The sequence below is a fragment of the Apteryx rowi genome, unplaced genomic scaffold (genome assembly GCF_003343035.1).
Source record: "Apteryx rowi isolate R43461 unplaced genomic scaffold, aptRow1 scaffold_48, whole genome shotgun sequence".
NCBI classification, from domain to species: domain Eukaryota; kingdom Metazoa; phylum Chordata; class Aves; order Apterygiformes; family Apterygidae; genus Apteryx; species Apteryx rowi.
Genome location: NW_020450738.1, coordinates 1,833,399 through 1,855,608, shown reverse-complemented (window position 1 = coordinate 1,855,608; position 22,210 = coordinate 1,833,399). Strand labels below are relative to the sequence as shown.

Below are 22,210 nucleotides of genomic sequence, written 5' to 3'. Positions count from 1 at the left end.
ACTCCAGTGACTCAAAGAAAATGCTTTCCTTGTGAAGGGAAGAGAGGACAGAATTTACACTGAAGACAGGGGAGAGAGAGAGAGGAACATACAGATGGGAAAAACAAAAGCCAGAGAGATTTTTGCAGACTCCTAGTGCTTTACTAGATACATTCCCCAGAGAGATCTCCCCCTCATATCCGAGAATCTTTTCATCCAGAGAAATGGATAAAGGGAGTTCCAGTAACCTCAATATGTCTTTTTTCATAAGATGCTGTTTTATTGTTAGTTTTACTTGCCTCTGGTGTCACATAACTGTACACAAAACTATCTGCCATACCCCCAAACTAAAGTTCAACAGATCTCTTTTTCCCTCTAATGGATGATTTAATAATATTGTATCAGCCTTGGTCATCACATATCAGGAAAAGAAAAACATAGTCAAAGATATACTTTTAAAAATACTACTATTTTGCCAGCCAACATAGAATTCAAATGAGAAATGGCTTCCTCATTCTCTGTGTTCTATGTTTGTATTTTAACATGAGTCACATGATATTTCTGGATGCAAGTATACAGGCTGCCCTCTAAAAAACCTTAGTCTTCACAATTTGGAGATAAAAACTTGAACAGGAGAGCCTTAAGGGCTCAAAAATGAAAAGGTAAAATGTGAAGAATTCTGTTTTGAAATGTCATTTGTAAGTCAACTACATKATCTGGGGGCCTGACATGATTTTCATGGGTTGGCAATTCTCTCTTTCTTTCATTCTGAGAAAAAAAGTGAAATAGCTTCTGCAGAGCACCTTGATCCAAYGGCTAAAGGGTTCAGTCTGCCAGAGACATAGGAGAAATAATCCATATCTTGCTGCAGTGTAAACTCAGAATGAGCAGGCAGAGACAGAATCATGTCTATGTCAAAATTCATGTCATAGTTACATTGTTGATAACATAGAGTCAGTTTGGGAATAAATGGCATAACAGAAAACTCTTTCCTTTTGTTTTGCACTAAACATATCTTCTATTTAACAAGCTGCTTACAAAAGATGCGGTGAAGAAAATGAGGTTGATAGGCCAATCTCTCCAGGAGTATAAGCAACATTTACAACAGTGCCTAGCCCCAAGTCATTCTGTCTAAGGCAGGAAACAACATCTGACAAGTTCAAGCTACATGTTCAGAAGTGAAGTTCATTTTAGACAGTGTCTTAGCTAGCCTTAAATACATTTTCTCAGTACCTTTATTTATAGCTTAATGAAAACTACTAAAAGACTTACTAGTGGTTTACTATGTAATGTAGCCTGCAGCATTTTATCARAGATACACAGTTAAGAACTTGGTTTTGTTTTCTTTTTTTCTTGAATATTATTGTCTATATGCATGTATATCTGCCTGATCTACCAGCCAACAGCCGAATTTGTATCATCCACAATATTTGTGTTTACCTGAAATAAAAGTAATTTCCAAACAACTGCAGCCCACCATTCTGTGGCAGGACAAGGACCTAAGTACACCTCACATTTGGCTTATCCAGCCTGGATGTTTTGTATTACACTCATCTTAGCTGTTTTAACATGGATTGATCCAAAAGCTTTAAAATGAGCTATCAAAAATTTGGTTCCTAAATCAGTTTTAGACACCAAAACAGAAACTTCCCAATGATAAGTCCACATAAAACGCCCCTGATTTTGACGGTATTTGTGAATGGTTTTAATTTGTCTTTGCCCCAGCATGAAAAAAGTCATTAATGTAAAGCAAAACAGTTGTCATCACAAATGATGCGCACACCTATAAAGATAAGTAACAAGTGTAATGGGTCTGTGTTCCACTGTCATGGAGTAGTCTGTCTACAGATGGAGCCAGCTTGCAGAATGTGCACAGATATCGGCCCTCAAGAGCCCAGACAGATCAAATTCAAAGAGCAGGAGAAACAGAAGCCCTTCTGTCAAGGGAAGTCAGATAGGCATGATGAGCTCATAAATCATCCCTTTTCTATGAATATTCACAGTTATAGCATACATTGCTTCAAATCAGTTACATGTTTATAAAAATCTAGCCCATTACCAGCAGGTTCCTCAATAGACAGCACTGCACTTTTATGAGAACTCAGCCATACTGAGGAATTCCTGTTTTCCTGTTTAAAGGTTTCTAATAATGGGTACCCAAAAGCAAGGCCCTGGACACATGGATAGGCTAGTCCTGATCTTAAAAAAAAAAAAAATGCTGAGGTACAGTGTTACCCCCTGCTCAAGGCGGATCCGCCAATCCCCAAGAGCAGCACATGTGCCCCTAGGTGAATCAAGACTGATTAATCCCTTTAGGATACAGCACACTGGTTTCTCAAAAGTACAATGTGCTTGTTTGCATTCACCTATTGCACTCTTATATGCTCCTCATTTATGCTGTTGGCTTTAAAGTGACCATTGCATAACCACAACTTCGCTCACTGCAGATCCTTCTAGCCACAAAATCCAGGCTTGTTCAACCATCAGAGATAATCCTACAAATATGCCCATAACCACACTTCCTGCAGACAGACAGTGTCAGGGAATTAGTACAGATCAAAAATTAAAGATTCATTTTTCTCAATTAAAAAATGCCTCTAAAATCACACAGTTCATTCCATCTCRTTTAGTCTATTGTATCCACATTACAGAGACACTGAATAAGATTTTCCACAACAAAGTTTTAAATAGGGTGCAGAGAATCAAAGCATTTTCTCCACCCAAGTTTCTTAATTACCAGCTGATTCCAAATGCAATAGTAGGAGACAATGTACCAAAACCAGCTTCTGTTTTGAGGGAATAACAGCATCTGTGTATTCATGAATGAAGTACACTCTTCCGTCTGCTGTTGACGAGCCACTTACATGCAACCACTACGATTTTCCCTCAGTCTCTTCCTCTGTCAAGCCCCAATTTCCTGTTACAATTTGGGGATGAATTGATGCTTTTTTCCCCATTTGAATTTATAAACACACTGTAAGCAGGTGAAACAAAACACTTGGGATGATTAAAGGGTTCCAACTGTGTCTCCAGATGGGCATTTGTACAACTCAGTTTTGAGCATGGCATTGTTTTAAAAATATCCTATGCATTTTTGCTACAATTTTCTAAATAATGTGTTAAAGACGGATGATTCTCACGCCTCTATTAGCCAAGTTATGATGTTTTACAAAAAGATAAATTAGGATTTATCTTTACTTTTTTTCTTTCCAGTCTCTGAATACGCTCTTAGCTTTAAATGGACCAAGCTGAACTTCTCACAGAATGTGATCTAGCCTGTTTTAGACACATTTCCGATTTCATGATATTTTTAGGTACATAGACAGGCAACTGGTATTCACTAGTTATTTCACAGTTTTAGAATATGTCGTAGGAAGACTTAACCCTATATATTTGAAACCTGAAAGATAATTTTTTCTTCCTTTTTCTTTCCTGTTTTACTACAGGTGAGATAATGTATTAATAATCTATTATCTCAACATCATAAACATATACTTAGAAGTGAGATTCATAGGTTGGTCCTATGTCTCCAAACATATTGTTTAGGACCATAACACACAGACTTAGGAAGCTTTTACACTGCTTACCAGCTATTCGTCTCTTATGTTATTTGCAAGCTGTAACAAGCAAACAGAGTGCTATATACCAATACAAACAGACAGGATGTGATTATGCCATTGTTAAAACCAGCAGCTTAAAGTGTTTATCAATGGTATCCAAATCAGGACTGTATCCTATTATGGTTTTGGGAAAACAGATAGATGTTTTTTGATTTGGTGAACCTAACAAACAAGTACTAAACAGTAAATTGTGGATTCTGGCCAAACTGCGCAGATCTCAAGGAAACTAGATCTGTTCTGACCTCAGTAGATTAAAAAAAAAAAAAGCCTTGAAGGAACAGAGCACTGCAGCAAGCACATCATGCTGCACCAGCCATTATATCTTACAGTCTAACGGATCGCTCAGTAACTGCAATGGAAAGACTCTCACTGACTTCAGTAGCAGTTAGCTAGGGACAAAGTTTAACATAAGTCAAAGCTAGAAGAAGAGATGTCAATCGGATACAACATGATCACAGCAAACAAAATTATGTGTTAATGATTCTGGTGATGAAACTAAAATGCTACCTAAAAATTCTTTAGAGTAAAACACACACATTCAGAACATGGTGCAAACATTGAATAATTCACATTCTTGCAGGTGTTGGCTTAACTTGAATCTCTACCTGCACATATTTACATCCCTAAATTTCTAAATATGCATATTCCATCTTATAATTATCTTCCAAGTGCTAGTGTCAATATTGGATGGGGTAATAACAGTTTTTGCTTGTTGTGATATATAAGCATAATGAGTTAATTCTTTCAAGTTGATACACACTTTAGATTCAGAATCCTCACTTTACTGTGTGGAACAAGCTATCTGTGGCATTATTAGCAGCTCCCACTGGAGTGAGAAAGCATTAGAAGTCCAATCCTGAAATCAAGCCACCTTAGTGAGAGTTTGGAGCCCTTCATTCAGCAGGGGGTCCCATTTCTCCAGCCTGGTGACTGACTGAATAGTAAATGTCTTACGACAGCAAAGCACATTGGCATAGCACCCCACTGAACAACATTTGTGTGGCTACAGAACTCTTAATTGTTCATTTCATCAGCTTAACAATCCTTCAATTTCCTGTAGCCAGCATAAATCCTCCTTCAGCTCAAACGCCCACCATCTCGTAGTGTCTTTAGAATCAGAGGAGTAGTGAGGCACAAAGACTATGTATAAATACCGCAAAAYGTGATGGGCCTCAGTACTTGACACTTTCATTAACTTCAGACCGACTGCAGTAAGTTCAGGGCACTTGAAAGAATAGTGGAGAAGCAGAGCAATCATAAGGACAGATGTCATAGGAGCATCAGAAGAGAAGTCCATCTGCTCCCCTTGCACACAGTTTACAGCAGGCTGATCACAAAGGGAACAACACTTGGAGTCCTCTCCCAAACATCCACCGAGGCAGAAGGGCTTGCCATGACACAGCCCTACTGCCAAAGCATTATGCTTTGCAACTGCTTCTGCTTACTTTGGTACCTCTCATCCACTAGAACTGAATTTTCCTCATATGTCTTTTGCCTTTACATTGTCCCAGTTTCATTTTTTGTTCTCTCTCTTCTCCCAACTCAGTTTTTTCCTGTTATTTTACAATTCTCCTTTCCTTGCTTCTCCACTTTGTAATCTCTCCTCATTCTTATTTCTCTTCTATTCCTACATCTTTGCATTCAGCCTCCTGTTCCCCAACCACACTTTCCCTTTTGCTCCAAATCCTGCATCTCATCATCTTCCCTTTCTTTCCTGGCCCATTCACACAATCCTCTTATTTCTACTAGATTGCAAACACCATTCAACGCACAATTCAAACAGTACGTCTGCTGCCCCCCTTTTAACTGGCATTCTGCCATACCAAATATACATAAGGATATTAAACAGAGTGGGGAAATGAGCCCTAATCACAGAGTTACGCCATGGAAGAAGAGWGTCAGCCATGGATAGTTGGAATGTACTGGTGCAATATCCTGCACTACGAATACGTATTATCCCACATGCAGCCTCCTCACCTTCACTAATTTTGTGAGCAACACCTAATGATGGCACCTCTGGCCTATGCTAGCAGGAGCTATCATTCCTGGTAGAAATACCCAGGCAAAAATGGACAGGGAGCAAAGGCAGAGGCCAATTTAAATATTAGCTATTGCTCCTTCAGGTTGTGGGTAAATTGATAGACAAACAACCTATTTCCCTTAGGTACCAGCAATGGCAAGATAATATTTTCAGCAAACAGAATTATAGGCAGGAATGGCTAAGTCTCCTTTGCAAATGACAGCTAACTGCAGAAAAGATTCAATTCTCTTTTGGGCATCTTTTGGCTACAGAGATTAACATCCAGAGAAGACTCAGCTACTGAAGTGTTTTTAACCTGCAGCTCAGAGTAATTCCACACTTTCCACTATCTTTGATTACGGTAATGATGGCTTCTCTAGAAAAATGTCACCAATTTTACATGACAATATTCAAGCAAGTGTAACAAAGCCAAATATATTAGAAAAAGCAATAACTCACTATCTTAATTAAGCAATTTTGTTTTTAAGAAAAGCCACTTAGGAAATAGGTAAGATATATTACCTTAATTGCAAGCATACTGGCAAATTAGAATGAATAAATTTGTTGCCAAAGGTTCAGCAGCAGAGGGTTGTCAATACCATAAATGGTGAACTGAATCCTTCCTGCACAAAGGCATCATTCAGGGAATGGTCAAGGCTCCTCCATCTTACTCCCATTTTGTTTGTTAGAATGAACCGCCTGCTACAGTTTTGTAATCTGTTTCGTGCAAAAGTTAGAACGTTGGCTCATCACTCAAATTTCAACATGAAAGACAAGCAGCTTGCTTTTCACTGATCCATGTCCTTTGACTTACCTAACTCAGATAGCTAATAGTTAACATTTCCATCAGCACAGCTCTAAGTCATTAGAAAACACAAACAATCCACTCCATTAAAAGGCAGTCACCAGACAGGGAGAAATAACAACAGAATTTTATCTTAGCCAGAGAGAATTACTGCAGGAATCTAATGGGAATAAGAATAATATTACTGGGTATAAGAATAATATGAAAGTAACAGAAATCTGACAATAGCACATAAAATAATGTTAATGTACAGCTTAAAGAAAATCAGCAACTGAAAGGAAAGATTCCAAGCTAGGAGGAGATGCCTTAAGAGTCCCACAAGCATATGAAAAATGATGACTTGTTTATGGGTTATCGCCTACTACAGGTACAGATCATCAAGCATTTTGGACAATATTTGGCAACCCACACTCAAGCTAGCTCAGTTCTAGCTCAGTTTGAAAGACAGGACTCACGACTACATGGTTATCTTCATTACCACGTTGTACTTTATCTTTGGAGGAGGAGGGAAGTGTGAGTAAAGGATAACAATCCAACTCATTTATATTTTCTGAGATCTGCTATTCTATCAGGACAAAATACCCGAAACTACAAAAACAGAGCTATTTCACAGTTTATATGTAATACTGAAAGCACCAGCTTTAGCTGAAACACAAACAGCAGGTAAAGGAGAGGGGAACTAACCACCTGGTGAGTAAAGTATACAAATGCAGTAAAAACAATGGAAAATGAACAGCCCTGAAATTCTAAATATGGAAATTGATGATTCAGAACTGAAGCTGTTTTAATTCACTGTCTGTTTCTAACAGCATTTAAATCATTTAAGGTATTATCAGAGCTTTCGTGTTTACCAAAGGCCAAATACCACAGAGATGGCATATTTTGGATATATCATAATTTGATGGTTAACCAGAAAGTGAGTTATTTTTTCTAAAACAAATATCTATTGTACAATTACCTACTGCCCAAGTGTGAAATTTTCAACAAGTAGGAATATCTTGAATGAAATTTATTTGCCCTAGCAGTTAAGTACTGATGCAAAAGACTATTTGCACATATTTTTCTTAGGATGATTATTTTTATTATTATTGGGCTGTACCTAATGTCTGTGCCTAAAAGTCTTGGACAAGTCTGCCAGAGCCTAGGTGCGTACAGTAACAATTCGGACAAGCCACACCTTCTGTTTTTTTTAAATGAGTACAACTCTTCTAACTGCAGCAGTACAGTACTTATTCATCCAAAAAAAGGATTAATTCAAACCAATGGCAGCTTTTCTATTGATTTCAAAGGATTTGAATTCAAATCCTGGTTAAAAATCTAGCAAAGCATACAGATTTGGAAGCTTAGACCCAATCAATCATCTAAAAATGTAAGAAGGGTATTCATGATCTAAAAGCAAGAGAGAAGATGAGAATGCAAAAAGTAAACATCATGAATGGCTTTGAATATTTTATGATATACAAATGCCCCAAGGACATGGACAAGAAAAATAACAATAACCATATATAAGCATCACTTTGAAAGAGAATCTAGTAATTCATACTTATTTACACACAAAATAACTCATTCTTTGTGAGTGTAAAGTAAATTCATTTAATAACTTCTAAGCCTCACAGCAATACTAGAAGCCCTAATAAAAGTACAAAATGTATATATGCTTATGAGACAAAGTGATTTTTTTTCATACTATATGATACCTTCAGGATACAGTCTTGCCATATAATGCCTATAACTGCCTGTGTAATCTTCCAAGTGGAAAATTATCTCTGAACCTATCCCCATCTATGTTTTTATGAGGAAAAAATGTACACAAAGAGCAGATGAAGAGCCATATTACATTTTTTACTTAGAGCAATTCCTTTAGAAGGTATAAATGATACAAGGAGGTAAGCAGTAGTGGAAACTTATGCAAATACTTTCTAAATACATGTTGGCTAGAATAGTGTGGTTTGATGTTCTATCTGCATTTAACACCCGAAATGGTCAGGGAAAATGACAGTTGTCAGGCATGAAGACTGAAAACCTACAATGGAAGCAAAGACAAAGTCATAAATAAAAGGACCTTTAGGAAATCACTGAGTTGCCCCAATGATCTTCTCAAAGATGATTAGATAACTAGGCATGTGTACTGTGAAAGACAGTGGATGTATATAGGCAGTAATTATTCTTTGAAAATGACCTTGCTTCTTCACAAATTAGTATTAATCCCTGTGACTGATGCCAAACTGTTGAAACTGATACAGACATTCTCTTAGTTGTAAAAACTCTCAGAAGTAAAACATTCAAGTTGGTTTTCATATTTGTCAGTGTTGCCTGTCTGCTTCAGATGTTTTCATACAATGTGAAAATAAACAACACAAAGAAACACAGAACAAAATAATCTAATTTTGTTACCTTCCTTTTGACTTGTCCTGGTTATTCCTGAGGAGCTTCTTACAACACTGCTATTCTAATAATGATTTCAGAAATGTGATGGCTTGGCAAACCCAGGGTAGAATGTCAGTGCTACCAATGCCTGCAGAAGGGCAGATCTTCAATGTCCTAAGTAAGCACAGACCCACTGAGTACTTCCACAGAAATTTGTTGATTTAAATTGCTGATCCCTTAACTCCTACATTACCTCACAAAGCGTGTTTTATTTCAGTCATTTGTAAAAGGATTTTTTTAATATGCTTTGTGAACCCTCTGAATTTGAAGCAAAATATCAATATAAATAAACCCCTTGTGTAGTTCTGGAAAACATTAGGATGTCAAATTAAAGAACATGTAGTTGATAATTCAGTATGCTACACTGGTAGCACAATATAGATATATCCAGCATCTCCCTGGCTTTACAAAAGTACAAAAATTTCTTTAAATGTAATTATGGCAGATACTTTGCAGCATTCTAATTAACAGTGGAAGACAATTGTGAATTCTGTTCCGATTTAGTTAATACTACTAATGACTTTGCAAGTCACGATTTGATCCTTAATATATGAAACAAAATGGAGTGACCTGCGAAGTTAGTGGAAAAGGCGTTAATTCAGTGTTTTGAATCTACACATAGATCAAAAGMCAGAAAGCAGGACTTGTTTTTCTCTTATTGCTTGTCTTGGTGTCTTCCTGTTGCTCTTTTTACTGTGCTTTTTAAATTGTAATGACTCAGAGTAACCTTTTTACTGATTTTTCACATGTCCAAAAGCTATCAGCATACATGGTTTGCCAATACAATTATAGTGAATCAAAACAATGCTATCCTACTTCACAATACAGGAACTGAGAGAGCAAATGAAACGTTTTCAAGCTTTATGCACGTTTCTCTCAGTGCTCTTATCCCTCCTACATTGCCTGAAGCAAAGCTCATATGGCTCCTTTCTCTATCTGTGTATAAACCAGCTGTAGTCTGGGGCTCTTTAGCCAACTACCTGAAGTCAGCCTACGTCTATTTAACAAAATGCATGAGTACTTATCAGGTTCCTGTAGCTACTGCAGAGATGACTAATAATCCTGACAGCATGGCTGTTAATTTTTTTAATTAGAGACAAACCCTGTATTATGTAGCAGAGCAAATGAGAATCCAGCTATCTTGTTGCTTTTGAATCAGGTTCTTCTACGACAGGATTAACTAACTTCTTGAGAAATAGCTGCTGCAGTGATATACCATGGTTAACCAGGTGTCGCATAACTTTTAATTAATACTCAGTGAACCTTTCTTTTCTTCCAGCACTTCCTTCATGGGAGCTGAACCAAACAAAGAGCACAACTCCATTAGAGCTACAGGATGACAATTATCTGTTTATATCCCTCACCCAACCCTAAGCTTTGGTTACTTCTACATATATGCTTATCACTGAAGGTTTGTCATGCAAAGGTTTTTGTTTTCTTTTACAGGTACATGGCCATTATTGATCCCCTGAAACCCAGGCTCTCTGCAACTGCTACCAAGGTGGTCATTGGAAGCATATGGATTTTGGCTGTCCTGCTGGCCTTTCCCCAGTGCCTCTACTCCATAACCAAGGTGATGCCTGGGAGAACTCTTTGCTATGTAGCATGGCCAGGTGGTCCAAAACAGCATTTTACGTAAGCTTTTGTTCTTTTAAACTTGTGCATGGTGATGTCTACATTTGCAATGTACTTGGCAAAAGCTGCAGAGTATCATGCAAATACTCCACATGTAGATTAACTACCTCAGCACTGACCACTCAGAGATGTAAAGCAGACTTTCTAAACTAGGAAGACAGTGCATTTAAATGATAAATGGAACACAACTGTTTATTCTCTTCAATTTCTATAAGCATTTTCTGTCCCATGCTGCACGTTTACCATCATTGCTTTACTTAAGACAGCTCTTTGTGTACAAGACAAAGATGTTCAGAAATGGGGACAGAACATGGAGTTTAAAGCAAACTTCCAGCTCATCCTAACTATGAAAACAAGCATTTCCCGCCTCTCCTTGAGCTAATCAGAAATTTTCCACTGTATCTCTTTGTGAGAGGGTTGGATTTTCCCACTTCATTCTGTTACACTACCAGGATTATCTTAGATATCTGACTGAATAAAAGACCTGCCAAACCTGTAATCAGTTCCAGTTTCTGAAAGTGCAGAATAACCATCAATTAAATTCAATATATCCTGGTTGTCCCTCCGGCAGAATTAAGAACAACTGGTTACTTAGCCATAGAATTACTTGCCCTTTCATGTCTTTGTTGGCATTAAGGATGAACTCTGTGTTCAAGGCTGAAAAACTGTGTAACCACCTAGCATCACATGYGACCTTTTTCTCTCTTTCAGGCAGATGAAAGAGGCTCTGATGATACATGATTTTTATCAGTTTAGGAGCCATCCACAGATATTTCTTTTTAGGGCAGTAAGGTCACTTTTAGTGATGGTTGGGGATTCTTCACTGATTGTTCACTGGGATTTCATCTGAAGATGGCATTTAACCAGCAACTAACAGAAAGAAAAAGCAGTACCTTTTTTTCCCCCCCATACTTCAGCAGAGATGACTGAATGCACATAGGCAACTAATCTGCCATATGAGAAGGCATATTTTACATTAAGTAACACAGGATGCTTATCAGCATCTTTGTATAAATACACTGTTAAAGTATTGTTTTTCCTCTTTCATTTATGGTCCAGACTAGAGTTCAAAACCCCCAGCTTGCCCTTCGCATACTTGGCTGTGTAATACTCCAATGGATTCAGCTAGTTATGGACAAAGATATGCAGTTATTAACTATGATTTTGATGGAGTCATTCTTAATTTATGCCAGTACAAGTTCAGAATCAAAACTAGAGAGCCCATAAAGCACTTGCATTTAAATGTAAATAAATTTGCAGTTCCCTGTGAGACTTTTTCAAGAAGGCAGTGAAAGCAGCAAGTCAGCTGAACAGCTTGTCAAGCTGGGCACAGTTCCAGGCAAAGGTTACCCCAATTCTCCATCCATGGACTAACAAATAAATATAAAAGATGCTTTGTGTTATAGTAGCACTACTGACTTCTAATAGCACATTCCTTCTGAGTAGCTCCTACAAAAGCACTTATCAGCTTAATGCTTTTTCATTGCAGGTATCATGTCATTGTGATTGTGCTGGTCTACTGCTTTCCACTGCTTGTCATGGGCATCACTTACAGCATAGTGGGAATTACCCTCTGGGGAGGAGAAATCCCAGGTGACACATCTGACAAATATCATGAGCAGCTCAAAGCTAAGAGAAAGGTACTGTTCCATTAAACCTCACTAAGTGAATCCTGCTAACATCATGTGTAATTAGGTTGCAAAATATGGCAGTATTTCCTTTCAGAAACACAATGTCATTTGAAACAATAGCAATAAGAGATCTACTTCAATAAAAAATTTGATTAAGTTTGACAAGTTGTCTTCTATGTTCACTAGCTGTTCTTCTTCTAACTTCATTGTTCTTTATTTAAATAAAGGCAATGTTTGAATTTTAACTTTTTAATCCACCTATAGGTGCATGTAGTATATCTGATATTGGAAACTAAGTCCACATATTTAGCCTTCACAGAAACAAAAGAATGGGTTTGGAACAATGGGCTATCAAAGCATTAGCGCCTCTTGAGCCAGCTTCTCATCCTACTGAAAAAAAAGTGAATCCTACTGTAATTTTCAGTAGATTAAGGATGAGGCATCTTTGAGATGAGGGCTGATCAGCCTGTTAATAATGAATGACTTAGGTTTGAAATCAAAACCATTTTTGGTGTGAAAAACAATAAATTATTTTTTCCAGTAATTTTCTTCCATTGTAAGTATTGCCTAATCTAATAAGACTGCTCATTGCTTATGAAATGATTGTTTGACAACAGTTTTCATGATGTTTCAGTGTCAGGAAGAATCCTTTTTTATAACTTTCTCTTTCTTAACTGCACAGGAGAAATATCTTTAAAACATCAAAATGCAGAGTAAATAATAAGCAAGCTCATTGGATTATAATTTCTGATAATTTTTCATACATACAAATGTGTTTAACTTTTTGTATTTGTAACCATGGTATCCAAAGATGGAATCCTAACTTGCACTGATGAGCACATTTTCAATTGCTCGGTTTCTCTTCCTGACACCGTGAGTACGTTTGACTGGACATCTCCATATGCAACACTGATCTTGCTACCACCCCATAYCTGAGTCAATAGGAGATCTTCTATAAAAAATGGGGAACCCTGATGCTCCAATTTCTTTCAGGTCACTGCCAGCAATACGAAAGTGGTTTTGCCCAGACACTACGCAGAAAGAGTTGTTATGGCAGAGGATATACGAAAGGAAAGATTAGTATCATTTTCTCATTCATATATCTTCAGATGCATTAGAGACAAATGCAAAACCCTCAATGCCAAGTTTCAATTGTCAGAATGGTAGACATATTCAGGCAGGATTACAGTGTGATGTGCAATTTCTCCCACGGCACCAGACAGGTTATTTGTTTCGGTGTTTACACAGCTCTTTTAAGAGGGAAAAGCGCCATCTTCTCTTAAGAAAGCAAAATACATTTTGACTGGTATTGTCACTGTTATTGCCTTGCAATATTTCAAAGATTATTTGGAATGTGAATTGCGAGATAATGACAAAAAAATCATCCTGGAAAACTAACCAGTTTGCTTTACATACTAGTCCTGAGGTTGAACTACCGGATTCATTTCCATAAATGCTGAAAGCATTTCAAAAGATCATGTTTTAAGTCTTCAATGTTATCCATAAAAGTCCAACATTACCATTAAAGTATCTGCCATGCACATTACCACTTATCAAAAAATATATTTCCAAAGGTATGAAATGATCTTTCCTACAGAAGGCAAGCAAGTGAAAAATTTTCACTGGTCAGTTAACTGTGCCACTTCCAATATTGCCTTTTGAACCACAAAAAAAAAAAAAAAAAAACCCTCTGTGGAGGGTGTCTGGGGCCTAACTGTGAAAACAAACTGAGAAATCACTGTGTAACAAATACAGTTTGCAAAAGTAAGTGTGGAAAGAAAATTATTAACAGCAATAACTTGGAGAACTAGGAGATCCCAGAATTGCAGCACCTTTCATCATAAAGACTAAGTAAAATGAACAGCTTATGTCTAAAGAGACTAAATGTCTCTGAAGAAAAAAGCTGGTATTCACTGTATGCTATGAAGAGTCCAATTAAAGCCCTTGAAAACAACAAATCTTTCGAACTCTAAATACATGCAAGAGACAAGGAATAGCATCCTTCATTGAATGATTTTAAATGTGAGAGTAGTGGAATACATGCCTTCAATATGTGCAACATGGGGATTAAATTATGTGCAGATATATTGTAACTGCATCAGTGACTTTATCAGCAGAGTCCCATGACAACTATTCAGTTCCACTGCTGTGCTCTCAGACAGGATTCATGAAATAACTGGTATTTGGGAAGATGAATCATAACTGGTCATTCATGGAGATAAATTAATAGACTAGAATCCAAATTAAGCTATCACTCATCCTGCCCCTGATAACAGAGTGACCATTTTTCCTTTATTAAAACGAAGAAATGATCTGTTCTTCTTGCTATTTARCATAGAGATATCTAAGCATATGGAAAGTCTGTACTGACTGCACTTATAATGAAGGGGAAATACCAAATAGGAGACTGTATGTTACATATTATGCAACGATGCAGTGCAAAGGATGTTTGATTAGGATTGTTTGAAATGGTGTTTAACGCTGCCAGTTAGTGAACGGTTCATTTAAGACCTTTTAAAGAAATCATGTTTTCCAAGAAAAGATTTGAAGCTTGAGGAAACTAACAGTTTGATAGACGTTCTCATCATGTCTTATATGCAGCTGTGCAATGCACCCCAAATTATTCTGAAAGCAACCTCAAATAATAACGAATTCAAAGAATTCCACACTACACACTACAAGCTGGGCAACACAACGTTTTGCTTAGTATCTTTAAGGGTCAGAGATTTGAAATTTTTAGAAATTCAGAAGTGCATGGAAATACTACTACTACTATGAGAAACCATTTTGGGAGATGCTATTGCATGACAGGAACAGACAATTACCTATCATTCATAAAATGTACCATGCCAGGGCTAGACTAAGCATTAGACCAGCAGCTTCAGATCTCAGTCCATTTTCARTGACGCTCTGTCCTGATTCGTGCTCCAACACTTAAACCACATTTTTCTTTTCTTGACAGATCAAGTTTCTCAGGGACTGATCCCTTTAAGTTTGCCTGACATCTGTCTTTCAAACAACTATGATGTGTGGGGACTTTGCAGCCACTACTCCTTTTTGTTAAAGCTCCTGTCACGAGACTGATGTTCAGCTGCTTTATTCTCCTGCAACTCCCATTTTCACAAGATGGAATTATAGTTTCAGTACTGTGAGACACAAATTAAGTTTACATAGGTGGCTTACAGTGTTACTATCAATTTTACTAGGCCGAAGTGTTCTTCACACTCAAATGCAAATACCCAGATTTGCTCTCAGCTTTTGTCTCTAAACCCTGTTTATTTTATTCAGCCTTCCCTTCCAATCCCTCTTCCAACWTTACTTAACCTGCAAAAGGGGATAATCATGTCCAGCAAAGATTAAATCAATCAGTTACTGCTGACTTTGTCAAAATAGATGCAGTTCTGATACTACATTCTTCTGACAAAATAATGTTTTTCACAGCAGAAGATACTATTACCTTGTCCGAATAGAAAGAATAGGAATACTCTCCTTAACTTTTATATCCTATCTTTACAATTCTCCTTACCTCTAGCTGTTAACTTCATGATAATGATCCTTCAATGTGCATCTTTTTTGGCAATTTTCATGATTCCTCCACAGCCGTGCCTCTTCCTGTAGTCTCTGCTTCTCTTGACACAGTCAGCTGATAGTCTTATCTCAACTCCTTATTGCAAGAGAGGTTGAATAAAAGCCATATTTTTCCCACATCAAAACCTTTTTGCAAATCTGTAAATACAAGCTCAGAAAAACAAATGTGTATTTGCTAGTGACTCATAGTATTGCAGGAGACACTAGAGAGATGGTCAGGTTTACTAGCCTAATTACATAAGAAAATTTGCAAAGCTTTATATACATATTGATAGCAAAAGTAAATATCCCATATTCATTTACACTCAAATGCATCTATTTAATCAATTAACACAGTACATGCAACACAGTGGAGGAGAAAATAAAAAGGGGAAAACTTTTAACACTGCTATCTGAAAAGAAAAGATGCTTAAAACAATATGGGACTGCTCAGGAATGACGATGTCAAGAGGGACACCACTGAATATGAATTTCAAATATTACATAGTGTGAAAAGCCAAATTTAGTAAGAAAACAGCACAATCTGCTTTCCAAGTCAGGGTCAGAATGGTTAGGTGAAAATTCAAAAATCACCCAAAATTAATGTGTGGGAAGCTTTTATTAGATAAACAGAAGTAGCCAGGTGAAGTCTTGAAGGACTACAAACCAATGTTAAAAAAGGCATCTCAACTCAATGATTTTAAATAATATACCCAGGAAAGATTGTGCTATGTTCCTTTTTCACATAGAAATACAGCTATAGAAATAAAACTCAGAGTATTATGTTTGAGGGAATACTCCTGGCTTCTCACTGAGGTTCAGTGTCACTAAAAAGGCAGATTTTCCATTTTATTCCAGCATATGAATACATGACGTGAAATCATTTTAATATACAGTTAATACTACATTGCATGAAATAAGAAAAATACTAGTTAGAAATAATAATACTTTTGCTGACAGTAAACAGTAGCAGATAAGGGCTAATTGAAAGAAGCTGAGCTGTGCCATTATGGAACAGTTTATTATGGGGCAGATTTTATTAAATTAAAATGAAAAAGCAAGAGAGATTCAAAGCTCAGAACACTACAGTGTAACATCAAAACTCATGAGATATTGAATAAACTATGTGCACCCACAAAAGCTGACATAGATTTGGAAAAACAAGATCACACCCAGAGTCTAAAGCCTATTCACCAAAAACAGGTAATGAAAACAGTACATRAAATCACATATCATATGGTAAATAATTCTGACCCTTACTGTAAACAAGTAATCACTAAGTCTAGATAGACACACTAGTTGGATACTGACCTCTCCATAAAACTTCATTTGGAAGTTTGCATTCAACAAGAAAAACAAAGTTTTGACAGTCTAGGTCCAAGGATTTGTCTTGCATGTGACTTCCTATTTCCTGCCAACGCAATTTTGAAAGCCCACTTTTATCTTAGATGTTTGTTCAGACTTCCTCAAGGTTGGAAAATAACTGCTATCCAAGGGGACTATATAAACACACAGTAAGTTTAACATTTTCCCAGTTATTTAAGCAACCCATATTGTCCCAGCTTTACTCAGCATAAGGATCAGCACTCCAGTCTCCAAGAACTTGTGTATGTTATATTCCATTTTCAAAAAAAGCATAAGGGAGTTAAACAGTTTAATCCCATAGAAAGTCAACAGAACTTGATTATCCTAATGTCCTTTGAAAGCACCAGCTGCAATCAACTGTTCTACACAGCTTTCTGTTTCTACTACAGACGTCAAGGGATAGCCCAAATCTGCATGGAACACCCCTCAGTCTATACTGWATCATCACTTATGAATGTTTTTTTTAAAAGTCAGACAGTAATAACCAAAGAATTTTTTGGCCTTTATTCAGGTTATGTTTTACCAAGACTGCATCTATTTCTAAATATTCCCTTTTTGACATTATCTGCCCAAAGAGTATTGCATTATCTATGCAAATCCTGTAGTGCACAGATATAGGAGGAAGGCATCTGGGTTACAACTCATATAAACTGGCCATGTAACAGCAGACTGTGGAAAAGACTTATATGGTCATCTTGTCTTTCCTATCATTTATTTATTCAGGGGGCATGAATCTTTGCACCTTGTAGATTCATTTGTGCTTGTGTTCAGTGGATGGAAATGACTACCATGGTGGTGTAGTAGCACTTTGCATATATACTTACAAGAAGCCAGTTCCAGAATTGTGCAAACATACGAAAAGTGGTATGCGTGCTTCTCCCTGGGACACAGCCTCTTCACTTTGGTTGATTTTGTATTTCTCAGTCAACCTACCCATTGTATCATTGGATAATGAGGTGCAAAAACTTATTTTGTTATGAATACCACTACATGCCTCATGCCAAAAATAACCTCCAGTAAAATTTTTTGGTCCACCAGAAATCCTCTTCTGTAAAATAAGCCTACTCTTTGATCTTGCACAGATTGACAATGAAAATAAAATGGAGAAAAAAGAGAGGGGTATGTTAGAACAAAAACAACCAAGAAGAGGGAGCTGGGGAATTAAACCCTATTTTGACAACAGATGGTCTCACTGATCAAAAAGACATAGTACTATGGTTTCTGTTATAGGGATGGCCGTATTGCTCGAGTACCCGAAATTTCATACAGTTACAGATAAATTGTGGATCCTCTCCTTCAGCCTCAAGCCTGAGCATTGATTCATTATTAGCACCATGTAGGCCAAAGCTTTATCATGGTGGAATATGTACCTCAGTGTAGACATTCATAAATTTAGCAAGCATTGTTCAGCACATTCACAAAGAAAAAAGACTAAGTAATACCAGGCTGAAGGACAACTTACTCCAGCTAGCAGCAGTTCTGTACACTCCACAGCATTGTTGTCAGTCAGTAACCAAAAAAATAAGAGATGCTTTTTAATGATTTCTGTCCTTACACCTAAATATATACACCTAAAAACAAATGCTTGTTTATTCTTTAAGCAGCTCAAGGTGCTACAAAAATACCACCCAAAATAACCTGTCATGCTCATCCACTGCCTTTCTTCTACGTGCAGTACTAGCAACTGAATTAAAAGTTTCTGAAGTGATCAGCTCTGAATCTCTCTTTTTTCCTTTTTTTAAAACTATTCTTATTTTATGATTTCATATTTTTAAAGTCAGTCTCCTCTGATGTTAGACTCACCTTAGTCATACAGCTTATGCTTTGTGAAACTACTTTAGAAATGAAAACAATTTGAACATTTAGTATTAGTGAGACAAAGCAAGTCTCAAACATCAGTTTTATTGTGGTTGTCTTTGACACTGGCACATTTTGATTAAAGAAAAAAAAAACAATCCAGGAAGAAGGAATTTTCAGGAGCATTTTCAGATCTAAAGAACAAATCCAAATCAAGAGTCCTGAACCTGAAATCTGGTAAAGGTTGCCTAGTTTCAAGTTCAGTTATGATACTCCCATTTAACAGCTCTATAAGCAATAGATACACAAGCCTGTGCATGTATTTCATGTCTTAGATTTCTTCATTTAGAAAGAAGTGATCTGGTCCTTCCTACAATCTGTATGAACTCCAGTTATCATCTGTTTCTCCTCCTTTGCACTAGTTTAGACTTTTTATCTGTTACTGAACTCTCACACCTTATTTCAAGATTAGAAGTAAATGTAATCAGTGGTACCTTAAAATATTTTCCATTGTGCTTCCTTTATTTTTTTATTACAGGGGGCCTTTTCTCTCCACCCACCTACTGTGTCTGTTTTCAGAATTGCTGTATGGTCTGAATTAAATGGCAGGTTTTCTCTGAGAGATTTAGACCACAGCCATTTAACAGCTATTTAGCTTGTGCAAATACACTAAGATTGGTAATCTGTTCCCCTGGGAAATAAACCACAGAAGTATATGCGTGATGCTAGCATATCACTACAGTCTCCTAACCACGTGACTGTCACATACATTAAATTATGGTTATTCTCCTTATTGACTCAGATGTCATTTGAGGATCACTACCTCCTAAAATACTATTTCCAAAATTAATGTTTCATTTCCTCATTAGAATTCACCATAAAAAAACCTCTTCCCTGCATCAGAGAAAGATAACAGGTTGTTGTTAGATTACACTGTACTATTTCTAATGGAGTGTGAAAAGAAGAAAGTCAAAGGGTTAATGCTGTGGTTAGTGAGACATTATTATTCCTCTAGTGGTACAAAATTTATTCTCAGCGCTTTGCACCTTCTAAGTCAAAATCTGAAGCAGTAACTTTGCACTGTCAATATATACTATTTTGTAAAGCCACATCAATGGATATATTAAAGCATGTTCAAGAACAAAAAACATTTGCAGCAAAACTAGAAATTACTGAGGTAGGCCAATTTTACTAATAACATGAACCAGACAAGAGCACTTGTTCAGATGTGCTAACATGGACCATATCTCAACGCACAAGGCCTTTATGACAGGTCATGCAAGCATACGTTGCCACCATCAAAATCAACACTGAGATTAATTAGACCATTAAGCCCCAATAGCCTCTTTTCTCTATATGGGAAAAAAAGGACAAATGGACCATTCCAGATGGTTCTGTACTCAATGAAAATTAATTTTGGTTTTATGAAATGTGAAATTAGTACCAAGCATGAGGAAGCAAAGTCATTGGGTAAGTCAACAATTCCATTCCTCTAAAATAGTGTTTTCAAAGCTTCATCTGCACTTCAGCTATCATAAAGCAGTCATAAAGTGGGTGAGATAGCACTGCTGATGACAGAAGTAAGACAGGATCTTCACACTGACCATGCTACATCATTTGCTCTAAATGCAGTACTGGTAACCACTGTCAAGTAAATACATCAAAGAGGTATTTATAGTAACTGAATTCTCTGAGGTTGAACTGCTTTTTTCTTTTTCATGGTCTGCTTTGATAACTGTCAATCTTATTCATATAAAAAAATGTATCTGTAAATTTTTTTTAATTTTGACTGAGAAAAGAAGATATACAAACCCAGGAAAAGTGAAATATTTCAGTGAAATGAAACAGCGTCCTTTACAGTCATGTAATTAAAGCTTTCCAAAACCCTTCTGGAAAGTTCTACTGAATCAAATCCGAGGAGAGATGGGACTAGACAAGCAGCTGCTTTTATGGCCCTTCCAAAAGCAAACTCATCCCTAGTTTGCAAGGCACCAGATGTTGAACCCTGTCCAGAGCTCTCTCCTCTTATTCCTTGGATGTTATTTTGTATCTATCAATATTAAAAAGTTAAATAAATATAGGACTCGAAGTAGCCTCAGGGCCTAATGCCCATCATCACAGGCAACCCAGAATTCTTCTGCTATCAAAAGCTCCATCTTAAAATCAGTTTGCCTTCTGGCCCACTACTTCTAATTTAAAGTGTTCCAAAATCTCACTACCCMCAGCGTTCCAGTTTCCAGGCTAAATTTACTTATGGACAGCTTTACTTACATCAATATTTTCTGTTAGTTTAATTAACTGTTATCCCTTGTTGGTGCTGCTGCTGCAACTGTTTGCATAAACAGTCATATCCTCTCTCGACCTTCATTTACATTCATCACATAAATGAAACAAGCAAGTCTTCTTTTATATAACAACATCTATATACAATGAGTGATCAAAACCACACAAGGAATGCCAGAGACGAAGTCTCACCATGGCCTTGCATAGTGGTATTAACACTTTCCTCTCTCCACTGAAAATGTCTCATCTGGAACATCCTAACATCTCATCACATTTCTTTGGTCATGCCATAAGGAATCAATATATTTATATTGCTCTATTCCTCATGTGTTCACAACAAGTAACTCCACACCTCACACCAGAAAATTTTATTAGTCCCCAAATCAGCAAATCCCAGAATTTTTTTGAGTATGATCCTAATTACAGAAGAGCAATGTCAAGCAATCCCTCAAACTAGCACAGTACCAGTTTCTATTTGTGAAATCTGTGATTACCATGTCCCAAGTCAGAGACACAACCACTACAGATACTACACTAAGTGCATGATTAGCACTTTGAACTTTGTAGTTGCATTTCTGCTCCTGAAGTTTTGAAAACATCCAAGTTCTTCCTCTGTTATACCTCTGTATCAGCAATGCTGCACAACGGTGTATTCTCACCAAATGTATTTAGCATGCTCTTATTCTTTTATCCCTAGCTCCTCAGTAAATATATTAAATGAGATTAGTCTCAAAACTGACACTTAAAGAACATTTCCTGGATGGGAGGGAAATTACTGTTAAATGCTTTCTAATAAAAATTTGATTCTCATCTCTATTACCTTTCTGGCAAAAAGTGTTTCCCAAATCTTGCTCATCAGTGAAATGCAACAGTTAAAAGTTACCTGTGAAAACTAGCAACAATGTCTCTGATTCTGCCTCAGGGGAACTCTTACTATGATATACCTAACTCTGGCAATTTATAGGAAATGTGAAATACATTTGTTAACATGTTACATGCAAACCAGGCCTGATAAAGCTAGAGCCTAATTTCACAAACTGTTACACATGCCTAAAACTAGTTTTGTAACACTGCAGAAGTT

The 22,210-nt window shown here is 36.9% G+C and overlaps 1 protein-coding gene across 1 annotated transcript in view; it reads left to right on the top strand.

Moving 5' to 3' along the window:
• The window catches only part of TACR3 (tachykinin receptor 3), a 41,429-nt gene that overhangs the window by 7,239 nt on the left and 11,980 nt on the right, over nt 1-22,210 (top strand). Inside the window, exons 2-3 of the mRNA XM_026078447.1 lie at nt 10,298-10,486; nt 11,976-12,126. Of these exons, the coding sequence (XP_025934232.1) occupies nt 10,298-10,486; nt 11,976-12,126 (340 nt within the window). The remainder of the gene's footprint in view (nt 1-10,297; nt 10,487-11,975; nt 12,127-22,210) is intronic.